Below are 21,432 nucleotides of genomic sequence, written 5' to 3' on the forward strand. Positions count from 1 at the left end.
TCATAGCCTCAACTTTACTCTTTGTCGAACCAACTATGTCCAAACAATGCTTGAACTTAGCTTGTGAAAGTGATTTGATGAATGTATCAGTAGGATTGTCCTCAATAGCAATCTTCTCTACTGAAACATGCATTGAATCAATCACATCCCTTATGAGGTGAAACTTAACATCAATGTGTTTAGAATTATTGTGATGCACTTGATGCTTGGATAAGTATATGGCACTTTGACTGTCACAATAAATTGAAACATAATTCTGATTTATTCCCAGTCCACCAATCAGTCATTTCATCCATCTAACTTCCTTAACACCTTCAGTAAGAGCGATGAATTCAGCTTGAGTTGTAGAAATTGTTACCACTGAATGTGTAATTGCTCTCCAACTTACATCAGTCCCATATAGAGTAAAAACATAACCATAAATTGATTTTCTAGTGCCCATGTTTCCAATATAATCTGAGTCCACATATCCTTTGATTGGTTCCTTGTCATGACAAGTCTTTTTGAACTTTAAACATGTTGTCAGTGAGCCATTTAAGTACCTCATAATCCACTTGAGTGCCGACCAATGCAGTGCTCCTGGATCAGTCATAAATCTGCTTACAAGATTCACAGCAAAAGCCAAATCTGGCATGCTATATATCATTCCTTACATTATGCTGCCAACTCCACTGGCGTAAGGAATGATACTCATTCTTTATCTTTCCTCATCAATCTTAGGTGAGTCTTGCATAGATAATTTGAAATTTTGTCCCAAGGGAGTAGTAACATGTCTTGCCTCATGCATTTTATATTTAGTGACAACTTTCTTCAAGTAGGCAACTTGTGAAATAAATAGTTTCCCCTTCATTCTGAATAGCAATCTTCTCTACTGAAACATGCATTGAATCAATCACATACGTAAGATACTCTTGGCCTCTCCAAGTTCTTTCATCTCAAACTCATTACTAAGATCAGCTTTGAGCCTTTTAATATGGTATTTACTTGAGCTTGCAAGAAGGATATCATCCACATAGAGTAATAGGTAAGTTGGAGAACATTCTTAACCTTCTTGATAAGCTGGAGAATGTTTTTGAGCTGGATAACATTCTTGACTTTCCTCTTTTAGAATGTAAACACAGTTGTCAAAACTACATCTTTAGAAATCAGTTCTTATCATGAAATCATCAAACTTCATGTACCCTTGTCTAGGACTTTGCTTTAGGCCATACAATGACTTTTTAAGAAGACATACTTTGTTGCTGCCTTTAGAAAATTCTTCAGGTTGCTGCATTTAAATGGTTTCTTACAGATTATCATGTAGAAATGTTGTTTTGACATCCAACTGCTCTAATTCCAAGTCTTATTCAGTTACAATTGAAAGTTGATTCTGATTGAATAATGATTTACAACATATGCAAATACTTCATTGAAATTTATTTATTCAAGCTCAGAAAATTCCTTTTCAACTAATCTTGCTTTGAACCTTATCTTCTCTTGTCTTTGAATGATTTCCTTTCTCTTGAACACCCATTTTGATCCAATTACCCTTTAATTCTTAGGAATATCAACCAAAGTCCAGGTTTGATTTTTGTTTTTCTAATGATTGCATCTCTTCATTCATAGTTGCCATCCAAACTTCTTTGTCTTCACTATTAATGACTTCCTTGTAATTGCTTGGTTCATCTCCTTGAAGATATTCATCAACACTTAAAGCATAACAACTTAAATTTGTTTGACCATATCTAATTGGAGGCTTGATAACTCTTCTTTCTTTATCCCTTACCAAGTTGTAATTATCCAAATCTAATTTTATTACAACATTATTATCAAGTGATGTGTCAATTATATCTTCGTGATTAATCTCTTGACCTTCAGGTGACTCCACCTCAATCTGAACACTCTCAATATTGTTGTTTGAAGCACGGTCAAACGGAGAACGTTCTCCGTTTCTGCAATGTTCTTTGTTTCTGCAACACTGAAATGTAGAATGTTCTTTGTCAATCATGGGCATTCTTGCTTCATCAAACACTACATCTCTTGATATGATGCATTTAAACACACCTTGGTCAATCCTCCACAACTTATAAATTTTTATTCCTTTAGGATATCCAATGAAAACACATTTGATTGCTCTACGATCCAATTTATCTTGTCTTGTGTGAGCAAACACTAAGGAGCCAAATACCTTCAGATTTGAGTAGTCAGCTGGTTTGTCATTCCACATCTAAATTGGTGTCTTAAATTCAATAGCTAATGAAGGACATCTATTGATCAGATACACTATTGTAACTACAGCTTCTCCCTAGAATATTTTAGGCAGCCCTGCACTCAAGATCATACATCTGACCCTTTCCAAGATTGTTGTGTTCATCCTTTCAGCAATGCCATTTTGTTGAGGGATGCCTGCAACTGCTCTATGTATTTGAATACCTTAGTCCCTGCAATACTTATTAAACTAATCTGAAAGATACTCCAGACTATTGTCAGTTCTTAAACATTTCAGGTTAGATTCTTTTTGAGTTCCAATTTGCATATGTCATTCTTTAAATTTCATAAAAGTGTCACTTTTATTTTAAATTTCATAAAAGTGTCACTTTTATTTTTAATGACATAGATCCATACTTTTCTAAAATAATCATCAATGATGGTTACAAAATAAGAACAACCAGCATAAGTCTTTGTCCTTGAAGGACCTCACAAATCAAAATGAGCATATTCAAAAGGTCTAGAGGTGTTGTGTTGGCCAACACCAAAACTGCCCCTCTTAGACTTTCCTAGAATACAATGATCATAAAATTCCATTTTTTCAATTGTCACCATTAAGCAAATTCTGTTTTGATAACTCAATTAAGGATCTTTCACTTACATGTCCTAACCTCCTATGTCATTCTAGTAGATGAATACAAACTAGAGCTAGCAACATACGTTTGTGCAATTATGGTAGAACCATCTAAAATTTACAATCCATTTCTTTTAATACCTTTAACAATTATATCATCTTTATTAATAATAGTCATGATGCCATTCTTTTTGGTTGTGGAATATCCTAAAATGTCAAACATGTAAACAAAAATTAAATTTCTTTTTCATTCAGGTATGTACCTTACATCATTCAGTAGTACCTCCTTACCATTGAACATTCTGAATATGATTGTTTCATTGCCTTGGAGTTTACATGATTTATTGTTGCCAAGCAAAACGACTCCACCATCACGAAGATCTATTGATTCAAAATAATCATTTCTTGGACACATTGGAAAGTACATCCTGAGTCTAATATCCAATTTTTTTCACATTGATAATTTGAAATCATCAAGGCATATGTAGATTCATAACCAGCATTTCCATAATATTGAGAGTTTCTTGATTCATTTATTTCAGGGAAATCTTTCTTGAAACCCCTCTTAGACTTTCCTAGAATACAATGATCATAAAATTCCATTTTTTCAATTGTCACCATTAAGCAAATTCTGTTTTGATAACTCAATTAAGGATCTTTCACTTACATGTCCTAACCTCCTATGTCATTCTAGTAGATGAATACAAACTAGAGCTAGCAACATACGTTTGTGCAATTATGGTAGAACCATCTAAAATTTACAATCCATTTCTTTTAATACCTTTAACAATTATATCATCTTTATTAATAATAGTCATGATGCCATTCTTTTTGGTTGTGGAATATCCTAAAATGTCAAACATGTAAACAAAAATTAAATTTCTTTTTCATTCAGGTATGTACCTTACATCATTCAGTAGTACCTCCTTACCATTGAACATTCTGAATATGATTGTTTCATTGCCTTGGAGTTTACATGATTTATTGTTGCCAAGCAAAACGACTCCACCATCACGAAGATCTATTGATTCAAAATAATCATTTCTTGGACACATTGGAAAGTACATCCTGAGTCTAATATCCAATTTTTTTCACATTGATAATTTGAAATCATCAAGGCATATGTAGATTCATAACCAGCATTTCCATAATATTGAGAGTTTCTTGATTCATTTATTTCAGGGAAATCTTTCTTGAAATGTTCTTTCTTGTGACAATGGAAGTATTTATACTTCCCATCAGACTTTAATTTTCAATTGGACCTATGCTTATTTCTATTTGATCCTTTCTTATCAGTTCTTCCTCTGGTCATATTCAGACTTTCAATATGATTATTATTCTTGATCTCGTGTCTTTTATAGCTTTTGTTTGTTTGGATAGAGGCATGCACTTCTTCAAGAGTAATTGTTTAATTTCTTCCAATACATGATAGCATCCTTGAAGTGTTCGTATGAACTGGGTAGGCATTAAGCATGATTAGAGCTTTATCTTCATATCTAGCTTAGCTTCTAAATTTTCCAAATAATCAAGAATCTTGTTAAAATCAACAACTTGTATTGTAACAAGTTTTTCTTCATTCATCTAAAAAGAAAACAATTGTTGTTTCAAGAAGAGCCTATTTGAAATTGATTTAGTCATGTAGAGATATTCAAGTTTAAGCCATAAGGTTGCTGTTGTTGGTTCTCTTGCAACTTCTCTTAAAGCTTTGTCTCCAAGGCACAAGATGATAGTACTCTTTACTTTTTTCATTAGTTCTTCCTTTTCATGAGTAGTCATTGCTGATGGAAGAGGCGATTCACCGTGTTCACTAAACCTTGTTCTACCAGAACAACATGAATCTTTATCTTCCACATACCAAAGTCATTTGATCCATTGAACTTTTCAATATCAAACTTTGTGGTTCCAATCATTGTTGCTCCATTTCCCATAGATGTCGCTAATTGTTAAAATAATATTGGGATATGCAATAAGAGTTAACCAACAAAACAAAAAACTAAAAATTGCTAAACCAGAAATTAAAAATGAAGTCTGTTTTTTACTAGAACTAAAAATGCAGAAAGCAAAGAAAGTTAAACGTTCTCCTTTCTGCAGTTTTGAAAACCAATTTTTAAAATCAAAGTAAACAAAAATTATAGAAAGATACGAGAAGAATAACACCTAAATCTACGTGTTCACTCTCAATTGATGAGACATACGCCACAGACAAGCAAGCAAGACAATTTCACTATTGAGATTTGAAATTACAAGATTAAGCCACTTCTAGATTGTTCTCCTTGTATCTATCACTATTGAAATTCAGCAATACTAGTCTTCATCACAATCTCTTTTTTTTCCCCTTAATCTCTCTTATCTGAATTTCTATGAAATTAATTGCATATACCTCTCTCTCAATCAATGTTCAGCAATTTTAGCACCAAAAACAACATAGCCATGCATTTACATTTATGGTATATATAGGCACATTAGTTTAACTAACTATAACTATATGTATCATAACTAACTTGGCTAAATTAGTTATAACTAACTCTTAACCATAACTAACACTTGTTATTTGATTTGAGGCATATCTTTATAATTCTCCACCTTCACAATTGTTCACAATTATATTATTTTATATTATATAAAACATCTTCTTTTCTTTCTTTTTACCTGGATAAGTAATGATATTTTTTCATAGCTCTATTACTTAATAAAGTTGAAAAGAGTCTTTAGAATTTTAAGAATTTGTTTTGGTGTCTTCACACGTCTCATATTAATCGTTATTTTATGGTGTTATTTTTTAATGATTGCGGTCTATTTTCAAGATTCACCGTTTGTGATTGATAAATTTTTTTGATTTGGATCAACATGGATAGTGATTCTTGTGTAAAGAGTTCCAATAAAAGCTAATTCACTTGAATTAATTCAATATATTACTCGAAATTCTGAATACATCAAAATTTACTAAGAAATGGTAAGGACACACTCATTCTATCACACTCTCAATTATTGGATCACGTCACCCTATTTTTTAAACCTTTTAACTTGGTCACTAGTTCTACCAGTTAATCTAACATTTTCTTTGTTCAAATTGATTGCAAATTTGCAAATGAGATGTTAGAAAATAATTATTGATATTTAGTTTAAAAGAAATTGAACCTTGTCAACAATTATTTATCATAACCAAACAATTTTGGATTTCTATGTATATAACATAAGTTAATAAATGTAGCGTACATTAATTGGAATTTGGAACCACAAGTCTTTGAAGATAACACAACACATACTAGTGTGATGAATAAAAGTGTAAAGTAGGTTTCACTAACCTTAACAAGAAAGTACTTAGTTTTAATGAAAGTTATTTAACTTTACCATCAAAGCTACATAGAGTTTATCAACCACTTGATCAAGAAATCGAAAATATGTGTGCCTCCATTTCCTTATGAGAAACAAAGAGCCACAAATACCCCAAAAACTTACTGCAAATCCAACTCCCATGCCTAGATACAAAAACTCTCTAAAAGAATCACAATCTTCATCCCCTTTAGACGGTGTTGCATATTTATGATTCTCTTCTTCTGTGGTACAGTTTTTGAGAGGAGCTCCACACAAATTTGGATTCCCAATGTAGCTCGATGCATTAAAACTTTGAAGTTGAGTCCCTGTTGGGATTTTTCCACTAAAGTTATTGTAAGATATATTTAAATAGTCTAAAAAGTTTAAAAGAACCATGCTCTGAGGAATTTCACCACAAAACTTGTTATTAGAAAGATCAAGAGATTCCATATTTTTCATGCCTCCAATTGTCTTTGGTATCGTTCCAATGAAATTATTGTGAGATAAGTTCAATGTTTGAAGTTGAACAAGCCGAAATAATTCCATTGGCACCTTTCCAGAAAAGTTATTAGATGAAAGGTCAATAGTTCTCCTTTCAGGTCGGACTTCATACACATAATCTTGACCTTTTGTAAACAAATTAACAGTAGCCCTAGGAATTTCAGTGACATGATAAGTAACCATATGAGTTAAGTTATAAACGCACTCTGATATAGATCCTGAAAGCTTGTTATATGCAAGGTCCAAATGAAACAAAGAAGAGAGATTGAATAATTGTGTTGGAATAATCCCTTCAAATTGGTTACCTCTCAATATGATCACTTCTAATTGTTGTGACATATTGATTGGTATGGTTCCAGAAAATTCATTTTCTCCCAAATTCATGACAATCAATTGTTTCAAATTTGAGAGGTGACCTAGAACTTCACCAGATAACGCATTACTCCACAAGTTAATGTAATATATGTCTTTCAAGTTCTTCCAACTATGTGGAATCGATCCTGAGAAGGAGTTGTAAGACAAATCAACGCTATAAACCATTGGTGATATGTTTGGGAGTCCTCCTGTAAAATTGTTGTGGTCCAAATATAAATTATGACACTTTAGTGTTAGGTTTGATATGTCTCCGATCAACGAATTATTTGACAAATAGAGATGAAGTATTCCTTCTATCAAGTTTGAAAACTTATTAATATCTATCAATGAAATTCCTGAATTTGATAAGTCGAGTACTTTAAGTGACTTTTGTGTATATATCCAAGATGGAAAGTTGGGGCCTTGATTTGTATATTCCAAACACAATTCACGAAGTTGAAAAGGAGGAATCCATTCCAAATCGAATTGGAATACAAAATTTGACCAACTCAAGTCTAGAAACTCTAAACGAGAGAGGTTGGAAAAAGTTATTTGTGATATTACACCAGAGAAATCATTAGAACCATTTAACATGTTTCTAGAAATATCAAGGTAGTGAAGATGTGTAAGTTGGCCTATTCCATCTAGAATTGATCCTTTGAGTTGGTTATAAGATATATCAAGGTATTCAATATATTCTAGTTGGCCTATTCCATCTGGAAATGAACCTTTGAATTGGTTAACAGATAGATCAAGGAAACTCAAATTTCTAAGGTTTGATAAGCTTGAAGGTATCTCACCAACTATATTGCTTACTGAAAGATCAAGATATGAAAGGTCTTTGGTGAGATTAAACAACTGCTTAGGTAATTTAGAGTTGAAGTTGTTGAATGAAAGATCAAGAGTTTGAAGTGAAGTCAAATTCAAATTCTCAATAGACAGGTTGATTGTGAAGTTGTTCAGGTTACAAGCACTACACCTGAACTCTAATAGTGAAGGAAGTGGAACAACCATTTGAAGCCAATTGGTTTCATTATGAAGGTCAATGTCACCGAGGTTGAGGTATTTCAAGGAAGAAAGTGGAGAAAGCCAATGAAGATTATCCATATGAAGTCTATGACCATGGTTGAATGATAAGTCAAGGTACACAAGTTTAGATGCATGTGTGATGTTGTGTTGAATGGTTGGAAGACTTATCACATCAAAAGCATTGTCCCTCAAATCCAAATAACTCAAAAACTCAAGTTCTAGAATGCAAAGATTGATCTTACCTTCCAAATTATTGAAGCTAAGATCAACTTTTGTCACTCTGTCAGTAATGTTGTCACAATAAACTCCTTCCCATGAACAACAATCTTTCTCGATTGTCCACGTTGAAATCATATGATAATCATCAATTAATCCATTTTTGAACATTAATAGAGTCTTTTTATCTTTTTCATTGCATCCAACCACCTTGTGATTGCTAGACATGCTTTTGTGAAATGTTGTTATATAAAAAAGTACAAGTAAAAGAAATGACATTTGTGAAGTAAGAATAGTCATGAGTGATTTCATTCAAATGATTGCTAGAAAGAGTTGTAGGTAGTTGAGTAAGATATGTTATAAGATGTTAGTGTGGTTATTATATAAGATGTTGGTTTATTGAAAAGCTTGAAAAAAGAAATTACTCCCAAAAGAGATGACTTGGAATTTTGAAGCAATAGATAATAAGAAAGTACTTGTTTTGTCTTGTATCAAGTATTTCATTCGTAATATTCAATTCTCTCACATTGGTCTCTTTTTATAATTACTCATTGTTTTTTCCACATATATTAAAAAAGCATATGTTGAATTTAATATATTTAATTTGGATACAATTAATTTGACTTTTTATATTGTAAGATAAATTTTAGTCAAATAGAATATTGCAAGATAAATTAGTAATATTAATAGGTATATTTTTAAAAGAAAAAATATAAATATATTTAATAATTTGAAAAGAGTGTTTTTATTTAGAGACAAGTTTTTTTTGTAAACAGTGCTTATAATTAAAGACAAAAATTATTTAAATAAGGCCTGTAATGTGTTACTTTCTCCAGTATAAGCAACAATAACAACAAAATTATATTTAGTGGTCTAAAATATAACAAATATTAAGCACTTATACCATATTTAATGTTATTGAAGAAGAAAGGCAATAGCTCCAAACAAGAAGTGATGGAAAAAGAAGCGAACTTCATGTTTTGCTGTTTCGTATGAAAGAAGTTGGAAAAAAGATAAAGGATCCACACAAGAAGACTTAGAAAAAAGCAAGAAAGACTTGGAAAGGTAAACTTGATGGAACACCCTCTTTTGAACTTGTTCCAATATTATTTAGTGGACACGGTGACCTCCAAATTTTCAATAAATTTTTTTTAAAATACTACTATTTTAAATTTATTTATATGAGATATTTTATTTGTTATAATAATTTTTTAAAAATATTTTTATTTTTATTTTATTTATAAAAAATATTTGAGTTATAATTTTGTTAACAACAATAAATATATTTGATATATTTTATGGATCAAAACTTTCCGGATGAATTTGATTGAATGCATGGAAGTAGTTAAATTTTATATATAAAAAATATTTATGTTAAAATAATTGAAAAAAGATTAATTATTAATCGTGACAAAGTTGTATAAACCAAATTATATAAGTTTATAAGATAATTGTGGTTTAATATAAGCTGATGAATTTCAATTACATATAACATGACATATTTTAATAAATATGTTAATTAATATAGATCTTGTGGTGTATGTTGTTGTAATTTTGGGATCTATCGATATATTTTACGTGTAAAATTATTTTTATGAGTTGAATTGTGGTTGTTGGATTATCGTTATCGAAGTGACATTTTATATGTACATCTTTTCTTGTTACACGAATTAACTTAATCAAATAGCATGCATCATGTAGATTGTATCATATAGATTGATATGTGTAGATTCATTGCATGATGTAGATTGGTACTTGTATATGAATTAAAATTTATTTTACCAATTTTTTTAATCATTAAAAGTGTATTATTTTTTTTATTAGGCTCAATTTTTAAGATTATAACATTCTCTCCAAAAGCTTTAAGATAAACCAAATACATAAATTTTTGTAGACTAAATTATAATGTTTATTATAAAAAAATTACAAATACAACTACTATAATTATAAAATAAAATAAAAATTTCAACCTAAATTTTAAATAATAAAATTGTACACTAAAATTTGATCTATGACCTCTCTCCAATATATTTTTGTAAATTTACAACTTAAAATTCTTTTATGCAATACAATATTATACTTTTTTATTTCTATTTTAACATTCCGGTCACCCAATGTTTTGTTCAAGATTCGCCACTAAATAGTATTACTATGAACAACAATAAATAGTATTACTTTTGTCTCATTTTAATTGTCTTATTTGAGTTGTGCGCGATTTTTAAAAATATGATTAGTTTTATTGATTTCAATAATAAAATTAATTTTAAATACTCAAATATTCTTATTAATTGTAGTTAGTGAAGAAGTTTAATTAGTTGAAATACAATAAATAAAGACATATTAGTGAATTAAAAGTAATCAATATTGTATTGATATTTTAAAATGACAAATAATTTGATACAGAGAAAAAATGACAAATGAGACATTTAAAATGAAACTGAGAGAGTATAACTAATAGATTAACTAATTCTAACTTTTGGAGGATAAAATTGTAAAAACAATATCAGCTTTCAACAAATATTATATTAGACTTAATTACAGTTTTGGTCCATCTATTATGACCAATTCACAGAATTAGTCCTCCTATTTTAAAAGTCAAACAATTTTGGTCATTATCTCAGATTTTTTAACTAAAAAATGACAATTTAACATATTTTTAGTGACGTGGCATATATTTCATTTAAATGCATTAAATATTCATAGGTCATTAATTAAATTAGAAATATGAAAAATTTCTAAAGTTGAAATCTAAGTTTTTAAAGTGTTTTATTCTAATTTCATGAGTGTTAATCATTTTACATCATCGTATCATATGTCACATTATTTAAAGCATATCACATCATCATTTTTTAGTCAAAACTGTCGACTTTTAAAATAGGTGGATCAATTTCGTGAATCAATAAAAATAGGAAGACTAAAAATGCAACTAAATCTTTATATTATTATCGATTATTTTAATTCTCGTGATTTGATCAATGATGAGTCCTATAAAATTTATAATTTAAGATGTTGCATTTTTTATGCAATTTCAGTAACTGTCAAAAAGAAATAATTAAAATACTTTTTTATTCTCATAAATTTTTCCTGCCATAAATAATTTTATTCGAGACACGTTAAACAGTAAATTAAAATATCATTTTCAACAAGGATTCAAACTTGACTTCATTATTTTGTGAAAATATAACACCTTGTACTACATCAAATCCTTGTGGGTAAATAAAATGCTTTCTTTCTAGCAAAAGTAGTTGTTAACTTTAAAATAAACATCTGGCATAACCAAAGAAATTGTGGACCAAACTTTCACTTGTTTAGCACAAGTTTCAATCGGGTAAAAATAAAACTCTTTGGTCATGCTAAAATATTTTTATAATAAACTAAAAAATTATAATATATATATTTTATCTAAAAGATATTCAAAAGATACAATATTAATAAAATATATTTATCTTGTATATAATTTATAATTATAATTTTCTTTAAATTTTTATTTTGGAGACATTTAGATACTATTTTTCACACTCTATTACTCATAAATCCTGGTACAACTCTACCTTACTTTTGCTTCGAGTGACTTTGCAAGTACACCTCATACACATTGGAGCAAGGTCGTACGAGAAGTAAACAAACCAACATCAATTGATCATAACCTCAAAGTGATCAAATTTTTGTATTAGTAGACAAGAATATTGGTGTCCATCGTGAAACCTCAATAAAATTAACCTATGCCTCAAAATAATTATGATTACTATGAGCAACACCTGATATGAATCGTTACCAGAAGAATGTAACGGCCAACAATTAGAACATACATAATGGAGGATCAAAAAGACAAGAATCAGAAACTCTGAAACGAAAAACTCTGCGACATGAAAAAACAAGACAATAAAAAAAAAAAAAGGAAGACGATGATCTAAAAGATGATAGTGAAAGTACCAACGGATCAAAATGATGCGATAACAAAACTCAATCTAAAAAGTCTAAAAGGGAAGACGCAACACTAACAACATCAATGCAAGAGTACGATGAAAAATATGATCTTCATGAGTATTTAACATAATTTAATTAATGTTCAAGTTACACTATTGAATGTGTTTGACACTCTAAAATGCATCATCTACCTCTTGTTCGTCCAAACAAAAATGCATTGAAATTAAAACAACGACTTCCTCTTATTATGAACCCTAATATTTCCCAAGCTAAAACAAAACAAGTTTCTTCAATTAGTGAGGAATGCTCACTTTGCAAAAGAACCCCAAAAGGATAAAAACCCTAAACCTTATCCTATTCTAATTTTGATTTTCTTTTAGCATTCCCTCCTCTTCTTTCTACCCATGGAACAAGAACTTTTCTTTTAGGTTGTGATTGGGTGTTTGGGTCAATGGAAAGCAAAATTAGTGAAATGGGTTGTGGTTAATTAATTCGTGAGAGATTGAAAAACATATTATCGTGTGGGAGTATGAAAAAGGTAATTTTGCTTTTTTTTTTTTTATTATATAGATTCTACTTCATAAATATATGGGGAATTATAAGGTGTAGGGGAGTTAAATTATAGGGTGTATTGCATCTATGTTATCCTAACTCTTATATCGCACTTGAGTGCCTAAGTTAATTAAAATAAAACTAATATCAATCATTTACCACCAAGTTAAGGAGGTTTTTGTGAAAAATGTGAGCATATATAATATATATTACATTACTTCAAATTTATTAGGATAATAGAAAAATACAATATTTGCAAAAAGATATATAGAAAAGTATAATTGTGTGTATATATATCTATATATATATATATATATATATATATATATATATATATATATATTAAGTTATTTTTTTTTATGACATAATCACTATAAATAGTTAAAAATTGAATCGTTGGATTATCGAAATTTAAGTTTTTAAGATTAATTTATTTTGATTAGTTAAGACTACATTGTTGGATCATGAAATTTAAATTTAAAAGTCAGAGTCAATCTAATTAATTAAAATTGAACAACTGGATCGTTAAAATTTAAATTTTCAATTTAAATAGTTAAAATGGAATTGTTGGATCATCGAAATTAAAATTTTTATGACTTATTTAGTCTAATTAGTTAAGATTAAATTGTTATATTATCGAAATTTAAATTCTAAGTCATAGTCATTATAATGAATTAAGATCGAACTGTTAAATCGCAAAAATTTAAATTTCTAAGTCATAGATAATCTAATTAATTAAAATTAAAATATTTGATCATCAAAATAATATTTTCCAATCAGGATAAGTCTAATTAAGTTAGAATGAATACTTGAACCACTAAAATTAAAATTGTAAGTCGTATTTACTCTAATTATTTAAGATTTAATCTTTGTATCTTCAAAACAAAGTTTCTCATTCATAGTCACTATAATAAATTAAGATTAAACCGTCATATCATCGAAATTATAATTTTTTAGTCATATTTAGTTTATTTAGGTTAGATTGACTAGTTGTATAATAGAAATTAGATTTTCTTAGTCATATTTAGTCTGATTATGTTAGATTGACATGTTGGATTATTGAAATTATAATTTCTAGATCTTATTTAGTCTAATTATTTAAAATTAAATTGTTGCTCATCAAAATTTAAATTTTTAAGTCAATATTAATCTAATTAGTTAAAATTGAATAGTTGGATCATCAAAATTATAATTTCTTAGTCATAGTTAGTCTAATTAGGTTAGATTGAACCGTTGAATTATTGTTTTGGTCATATTTAATCTAACTATGTTAGATTAAACCATTAGATCATTTAATCTAAAATTTCTACGTCATATTTAGTCTCGTTATGTTAGATTGAACTGTTCAATAACTGAAATTAGAATTTCTTAATCATATTTAGTCTATTTAGGTTGGATTAAATTGTTGGATTATTTAAATTAGAATCTCTAAGTGATAGTTAGTCTAGTTAGTTAAGATTGAATGTTGGATCATGGAAACTATAACTTACTAGTCATAGTTATTTTAATTAATTAAGATCGGATCATTCGATCGTCAAAATTAGAGTTTTTAAGTCATATTTAGTTTAATTAGTAAAGATTGAAATGTGTGATTGCCGAAAGCTAAATTTATAAGTCATAGTTAATATAATTAGTTAATATAATTAGTTAATATTTGATAGTTTGATCTTCGAAATTAAAATTTAAAAGTCATGCTTAGTCTAACTAATTAAGATTGAAATGTTGAATCATCAAAATTAGAATTTATAAGTCATAGTTACTCTAATTCGTAAAGATTGAATTATTTGATCGTCGAAATTAGTCTTTCTTAGTCATATATAGCCTGATTAGTTTAGATTTAACTATTTGATCGTCGAAATTAAATTTTCTAAGTCAAAATGAGTTTAATTAATTAAGATTGAATAGTTGGACCGTTGAAATTATAATTTATAAGTTATAATCAGTTTATTTTGTTAATATTGAACCGTTAGATAATCGAAATTAGAATTTCTAGTCGTATTTAGTCTAATTTCTATCATTCGATGGTTAAATTTCAACTAATTGATAATGAAATAGAAATTTAAATTTTGATTATTTATCAGTTCAATCTTTAATATTTTAAAAATAAATATGACTTTAAAATTATAATTTTTATGACCCAACAATTCAATCTAATATAAATAGACAAACTATAACTTAAAAGTTTTAATTTCGATGATTCAACAAATCAATGTCAACTAATTAGTCAAACTATGTTTCTAAAATTCTAATTTTAACAATTTAACAACATATTTTTTAATTCAATTAAGATTAATATATCATATATAAATAAATAAATATTTAAATTATATATATAAATATACATTATATTATAATTTCGAACCTTAAATTCCCAATTAATATATTATATTTGCTCACATTATTCATAATAACCATCATAGTTTGATGGTAAAGCATGCACCTTTGAATTTACTTGTCTATGCAAAATGCAAAAATTTTGATTTTAATTCCTGCAAATTAAAGCAATTAAGTTCACCAAAAAAGTAAAATTAAGGAATGCACCGTAGAAGTCCCCTAAATACATACCGTAGAAGTCCCGTACAAAATGTGTTGGTGCAAAATCAATTTTCATCTAATGACATTTCATCTATGGGTTCTTTTAGTGGATCACGTTTAACATGTGTCCTATACCGTAATAAATATCCATGGTTGTAGACATTCTGCTGTTGCCCGAGAAGTTGTTTCATCTGTAACAAATTTCTTCAAAGGCGCAATGTTGAACATTAGAAAATTATCTTTCATCTTTAACTGTAAAATCGGTTGAAATAATAAATCATTTTATTATTTAAAAAATAAGTATTACTTAAGAAAATAATGATATCATTTTACCTGAACTCAATGGATTGGGTCAACAAAATGAATACGTATAATACAATCATTTGTTGTCGATCCTAAATACGAGTCCTCATAGGAAAACAAGTCATAAAATGTTCGACCAAACGTGACTAGAATAACATGTCTTCACTATCACGTAGCCCATATATGGATATCTATTTCTCTAAAGGTTGAATACTCAGTATTATTATCTTCAAATAGTCTCTGACTTCTATAATGCGTCATGGGAACACCTATGACTTATATAAGAAGCAATCTCCTGATACAAACTATGGTGGACCAAAGACACCAAGACTCCTCACCATGTTCAAGCAATGATACAATAGCCTGATAACCACAATTTCCATCAACAATCACATTAATTATGTCATTAGTGTTTGATTGAATAACATTAGGAAATTGTCTCAAAAACATATGCATTGAGGATTGAGGGGATTTCTTCATCGAGGATTAAGAAGGTGGCTTCTTTGATGAATGAGATAATCTCGTTTTTAATGATTTAGATGGTTGAAACCAGATGTTCATAATATGTTGCATCAATATGCTCATAGTAAGAAGGGTCTCGTTATACATCGTATCCATTCGACTTCTTACACAAACTCTTCTTTCACACGTCTTTGGTTTTAACTTTTTTATGTGGTGAACACATTGAATTTGTAGTTGGAAAAGCAATTTCATGCATCTTACTCTACAACACTTTTTGTTCCTATAGCATCAAGTGACCTAAAGCGTTTCCATAATTTATCATCTTATTATGATACTATTATAAACCAGAATGATCTTGATTTTCCCAGAATGGTCTTGATTACTCAAAATGATCTTGTAATCAATTTAGAGTTTAGTTAAGGCATGACTTACTTTAATTTATATCATGGTGTAATCATTGATTGTCGTATAAGTGTATTTGATCACATATCTTTGAATAATTCACTCAAAAATATAAGTTAAATAGCAACACAATCAGAATCATGATTAGAGATTAATTAACTTGTTTGTTTATCTTCAAAACACTTGATTTATGATTTTTCCTCGACACACACTCTATGCTTAATTTCCTCCATTGAATATGCTTTGAATCTAGAGGAATTGACTCATCCTTTAATTTATATTGTGTCAACTCACAAGCCCAAGGTAACTCGTATGTTCTTCTAAGAGAGCAACCACATACATGATTGTCGATACCCACTCACTCAACTTTCTCTTATTCTTCATCAATGCGTCTTTGATCTTGTCTTGATACAAATGTATTCAATCTATGATAAAATATATTGTAGTTTTCATGTTTACTATCATAGAAACTTTTCTAAAATGTGCCCATGGTTTTCTTAAATTGCAACATTTTCATATTGTTCATAGCCTCCCCACATTTACATATGTCACCCATGTTGTGTTTCAACATTACCTTCAATTTTCAATTAGCAGACTCAATCATATCATTAGAGAAAAATTGTCACCATGAAGCAATTGAACAATATATAGTAAAATTACAAATTTGAATTTTATAGTGATGTGACATATCTGTTAGTCGTTATGTTCCATAAATGCACCACATGATTAGTTCATGCTTAAACAATACCTTCTTTGATATAATTATAAATGCTCTTCCCCTTATCTAAATCCTTGAATGGGGAGTACGCAGAAAACATCAAAACTAGAGTAACCGAACTGGGTAATATACATAAACTTTTCTTCTCCATCTCAATAAAAAAGCCTCTTCGATTCCTCAAATCGCTTAACCCTATTGTACCCAGATAGCATTACATTCCATGTAACCAATTCTCATACATCACCTATGTATAGGGGTGTAACGTGTCAGTTTGGTTTGATTTGGTTTATACAAAAAATGAATCCAAACCAATGAAATTTGCACGGGTTGGTTCGATTTTACTTGTTTTTTGTAATTGGATCCGAACCAAACTAAATCGATGATATACAGGTTGATTCGGTCCGGGTGATTGGATTTCACACAAAACAAAACGATAAACATTTCAATTTTTTTGCAGCATAAAGAAAATATACAAGTGCAGCATAATCAAAATAGGAAACCATCAAAATAGAAAAATGAAACAATAATCAAAATAGACAACAATCAAAATAGACAACAATCAAAATACAACAAAATTAGAAATAACAATCAAAACTTTACTAAATGTAAAACACAATAGGAAACAGTAATCAAAATAGAAAAAAGAAACAATAAAAAAGAATAAACTTTGTCACCTCAATGGAGAGAAATAAATTGTGATATAAAAAAAATCGAGACAAATAAACGAATAGGAGATCACGACGGTGAGAAACGGTCAAGAGAGAGAAAATGAATGAGTTGTGAGAGAAATAAAGATCGAGGAGAGAAACAATCGTGGGTTGTGGCAACGAGGAGAGAGAGCAAGGTGAAATGCGGCGAGTTGAGCACTAAGGAGAATGATGCCATATTGTCATATACTAATGAGCGTGAGTGGATGAGAGGTTGTTGCGACATAATGTGATGTATATGTGAGGGTGTCACTAGGGGTTGGAATTGAGCTTAATGGGTGATGAGTCTGATTGTTGTATAAAAAAAAGTTGTCTTATCGGGCAAGATTTTTATGTAAAAAATAAATATATATAAAAAAATATGAATAATGTTTGTTTGGTTCGATTTTTATTGGTTTTTAAAACTTAATCCAATACCCAAACTAATAATCTTTGGTTTACATTAGTTTGGTTTGATTTTTTACCTGACCAAAAATAACAAATAATTTTCAGGTTGATTTGGTTTAGATGTTCGGATTGATTAAATGTATTTTGTCCACTTACACCCCTACCCATATTAAAAATCTTGCGCGCTAAATTAACTAGCCGCCTAAAGAAAAAAAAAACAAATTAGAATCAAAACCATATTTCGCAGTATGGTTAAGTAAAATTTTTCCCATACTTCAAACCCATATCTTTGATAAATCCCTTCAAAAAAAATGGAAATATAAAACTATCACTAGGGGTGGGAATAGGTTGGGTCGAGTTAGGCTTTGCTATGCCTGAGTCTGACTTATCAAAAATTTCAAGCCTAAGCCAGACATGTAGCCTGTTATAGGCTTACTGTTTAGGCTTGTGTATGTGCTTGATAGAAGTCTGATTTGGTCTGTTAGCCTACTTAAAAACCTATTTCATTTTAACATTTGTGAATAAGTAATCAAACATATCTTTAAATAGATTAATGAGTTAATATGTCAATGAAATTAAGTTTTATTTTGATATTTAATATCACATTTTGAAGAATATGACTTTATATACATTATATTTAAATTATATTTTATAATAATATATTTAAATATATTATAAACTAAATGAGGTTAATATGCGTAAATTACTAAAAGTTAAATATATAACAAAAAGATTAAAATTTACTATAATCATTAATATAGTAAAAAAAATATTATTTATATTTATTTAAATTGACTGACCTAAAAGACTTATTATATGGTCTGTAATCTAACATTTTTAACTAAATAAGTTTTTTTAGAAGCATTAGTACCTGTTTAAGAAAAAAGTATAACCTAACTTGGACTTGACGCAGGCTAGGCCATAGGCCCCTGTCGGTCGGCCTAGCCTGTTCCCATCCCTAACTATCAGGCTCGATGTTATGAACCAACAATAATTTATATAAGGAAATTCCATTCTTGGAACAGTTTATCCTAGAATACCCTTTGATCATAGTATTCCAAATGAACACACTTGGTTGAGGAATTATGTCAAACACCTGACGTGCATAAAAAACATCCCCCGATTCCTTTGTGCAACGGAAGATTATAACTTTAGTTACAAACACATGGCTTGAAGAGTAACCCATTTTGATTGTGTGTGAGTGAATTTGGTTTAATTGATACATGGAATTGCAAGTTTCAAGCATAGAGATTGGAGTGTTGGAAATCAATCTCTTGAGGAACAAGGAAAGTGAAAGTGAAAATTTTGGAAATGAAGGTGACTTAAACATGAAGAACATGTTATCTAACATAAACTAGCATAGCAATGTGTAATTAAAAATGTAAGATTGCATCTATGTTATAATGAAACATTTATAATTTTATTAAGCTCATTCATGATTCTACCTCAATTCAAAATATTGCATTAGTTTCAAGTCCAACACAAACAGGAGAGTGGAGGGAGGGAATGTGACTCAGAACTTGATTTCTTGTACTTTCTTTATTGTGTTTTTTTTTATCCTTAGATGAAATGACAAGAAAATTTGTAAATAATTAATCAAGTTTTGAGTTCAATTTTAAGAAATGACGTTCAATTTAACAATATTAATATTTGTCAGTTTAAGTAATTATTATAATTTTTTTATATTTTACTTTAAGAAAAAATAATTAATTTTAAAGATATTATGGTTTTTATTGTTATTTGCAGATAAAGATGTAAATTAATTAATTATGTTATTAAATAAGGCAATTAATAAATAAAATATTAAGAGATTATATTTAAAGAGAGAAGTAATATTTTCTTAAAACGATAAATATTTTTATTTATAAAAAGATAAATATTTTTTATTAAATAATTTTTTTGTGTTGTCAAAGTATCTTTCAAGCAAAAAAAATATCTTTTAAAATATGAAACGGAAAACTAACATAAATAATGAAAAATATTACCCTTTCCGTTCTTGATCTTTAGTTATTTTAACTTTGAACACGTTAAAAAAATAAGAAATTTAAATATCTTTAATCTTTTTTACTCTTCATCCGTAAAGTAAAAATAAAATTCATTTAATGTATTTTTTTAGATTTTTAGAAGTACAGAGACAAAATATTATTAAGTGTAACTTAATTTTCAAAAAGAATAAAAGTTTTAGAACAAAAATAAAATACTTAAAAACTAAAATTAAATTAAATTAAATTTTAAGAAACCAAAGGTTTTATATATCAAATAGACTTAATATATTTTTGTTCCCCGTCATATACTCTTTGTAGGTTTCAGGTAAAAAAAACTCCAAGGCCCTCTTTTTTTTTTTTATTAAACTCCTAATATTAGGTCTCTTTTAATTATAGGTTCTCAATATCTTGTTAATTTTGAGATTTTTTTTTTGAAAAAATTTTCAAATTTTGTTTTATTCAAAAAAAAATATTTTTTCTCAAAAATTGTGAGAAAAATAAAAAAAATTATAAATTACTTTTTATCGATAAAAATAAATAAATAAAAATTTATCGAAAAAAAATCGGAAATTTTTTATCGGTAAAAAATCGAAAAACTTTATTTCTCAAAAAAAAATCATTTTTTTTTTTTTGAAAAATTGAACTTATAGACCTACTAAGCCCACAAAATTTTAGGGAGTTTTTAGTGTGGAGGCCTTTTAAATTATAAATTTTTTTTCCCCCTCCAAACAAATTTAGAACATAAACTAAATATTTGTATCACACTCCCAAAAATAACCACAGCCACTAAATTGTAACCCAAAGTGATATTGATTTGATTATGAGTGTTCCCACCAGGCCTAAAAGAGATGAACAAAACATATTTTGGAACTTGTTCAGCCATCTAATACACTCTGACTCGTTTTCTTTACTTGTTAACTCAGTTTGAATGATGGGTTCAACAGGGTAAAAACAAGTGGTAGGAAAAGTGTTATGCATCTTCTTGCATAGATGTTATTGCATCAGGTTCCAAATCCATGAAGGTGTTGATTATGACACCAACAAACCAAAGAGAGTTTTTGACAGAAATGGTTTTTATGTTACACTTGTGCCCAATATACATATTCTCTTCCTCTAAGTACACCCATCAAAGTAGTAGAGAATAATTATAATGTGGAAGATATAATAATAATAATAATAATAATAATAATAATAATAATAATAATAATAATAATAATA

At 28.6% G+C, this 21,432-nt stretch overlaps 2 protein-coding genes across 2 annotated transcripts; both read right to left on the minus strand.

The window, feature by feature from the left end:
* Positions 1–283: 283 nt before the first annotated feature.
* Positions 284–634, minus strand: LOC140920672 (secreted RxLR effector protein 161-like). The gene has a single exon (XM_073369473.1). The coding sequence runs from the start codon at positions 632–634 to the stop codon at positions 284–286; it is 351 nt and encodes a 116-aa protein (XP_073225574.1).
* Positions 635–6,015: 5,381 nt separating this feature from the next.
* Positions 6,016–8,647, minus strand: LOC101497648 (receptor-like protein EIX2). The gene has a single exon (XM_004506898.4). The coding sequence runs from the start codon at positions 8,546–8,548 to the stop codon at positions 6,149–6,151; it is 2,400 nt and encodes a 799-aa protein (XP_004506955.2). The 5' UTR covers positions 8,549–8,647; the 3' UTR covers positions 6,016–6,148.
* Between the last annotated feature and the right edge of the window lie 12,785 nt (positions 8,648–21,432).

This window comes from Cicer arietinum, chromosome 6 (assembly GCF_000331145.2).
Source record: "Cicer arietinum cultivar CDC Frontier isolate Library 1 chromosome 6, Cicar.CDCFrontier_v2.0, whole genome shotgun sequence".
NCBI classification, from domain to species: domain Eukaryota; kingdom Viridiplantae; phylum Streptophyta; class Magnoliopsida; order Fabales; family Fabaceae; genus Cicer; species Cicer arietinum.

Excerpts from the sequence above, each read along its gene's own strand:
- LOC140920672 (XM_073369473.1), bottom strand. The coding sequence starts at position 634 with ATGCCAGATTTGGCTTTTGCTGTGAATCTTGTAAGCAGATTTATGACT.
- LOC101497648 (XM_004506898.4), bottom strand. The coding sequence starts at position 8,548 with ATGAAATCACTCATGACTATTCTTACTTCACAAATGTCATTTCTTTTA.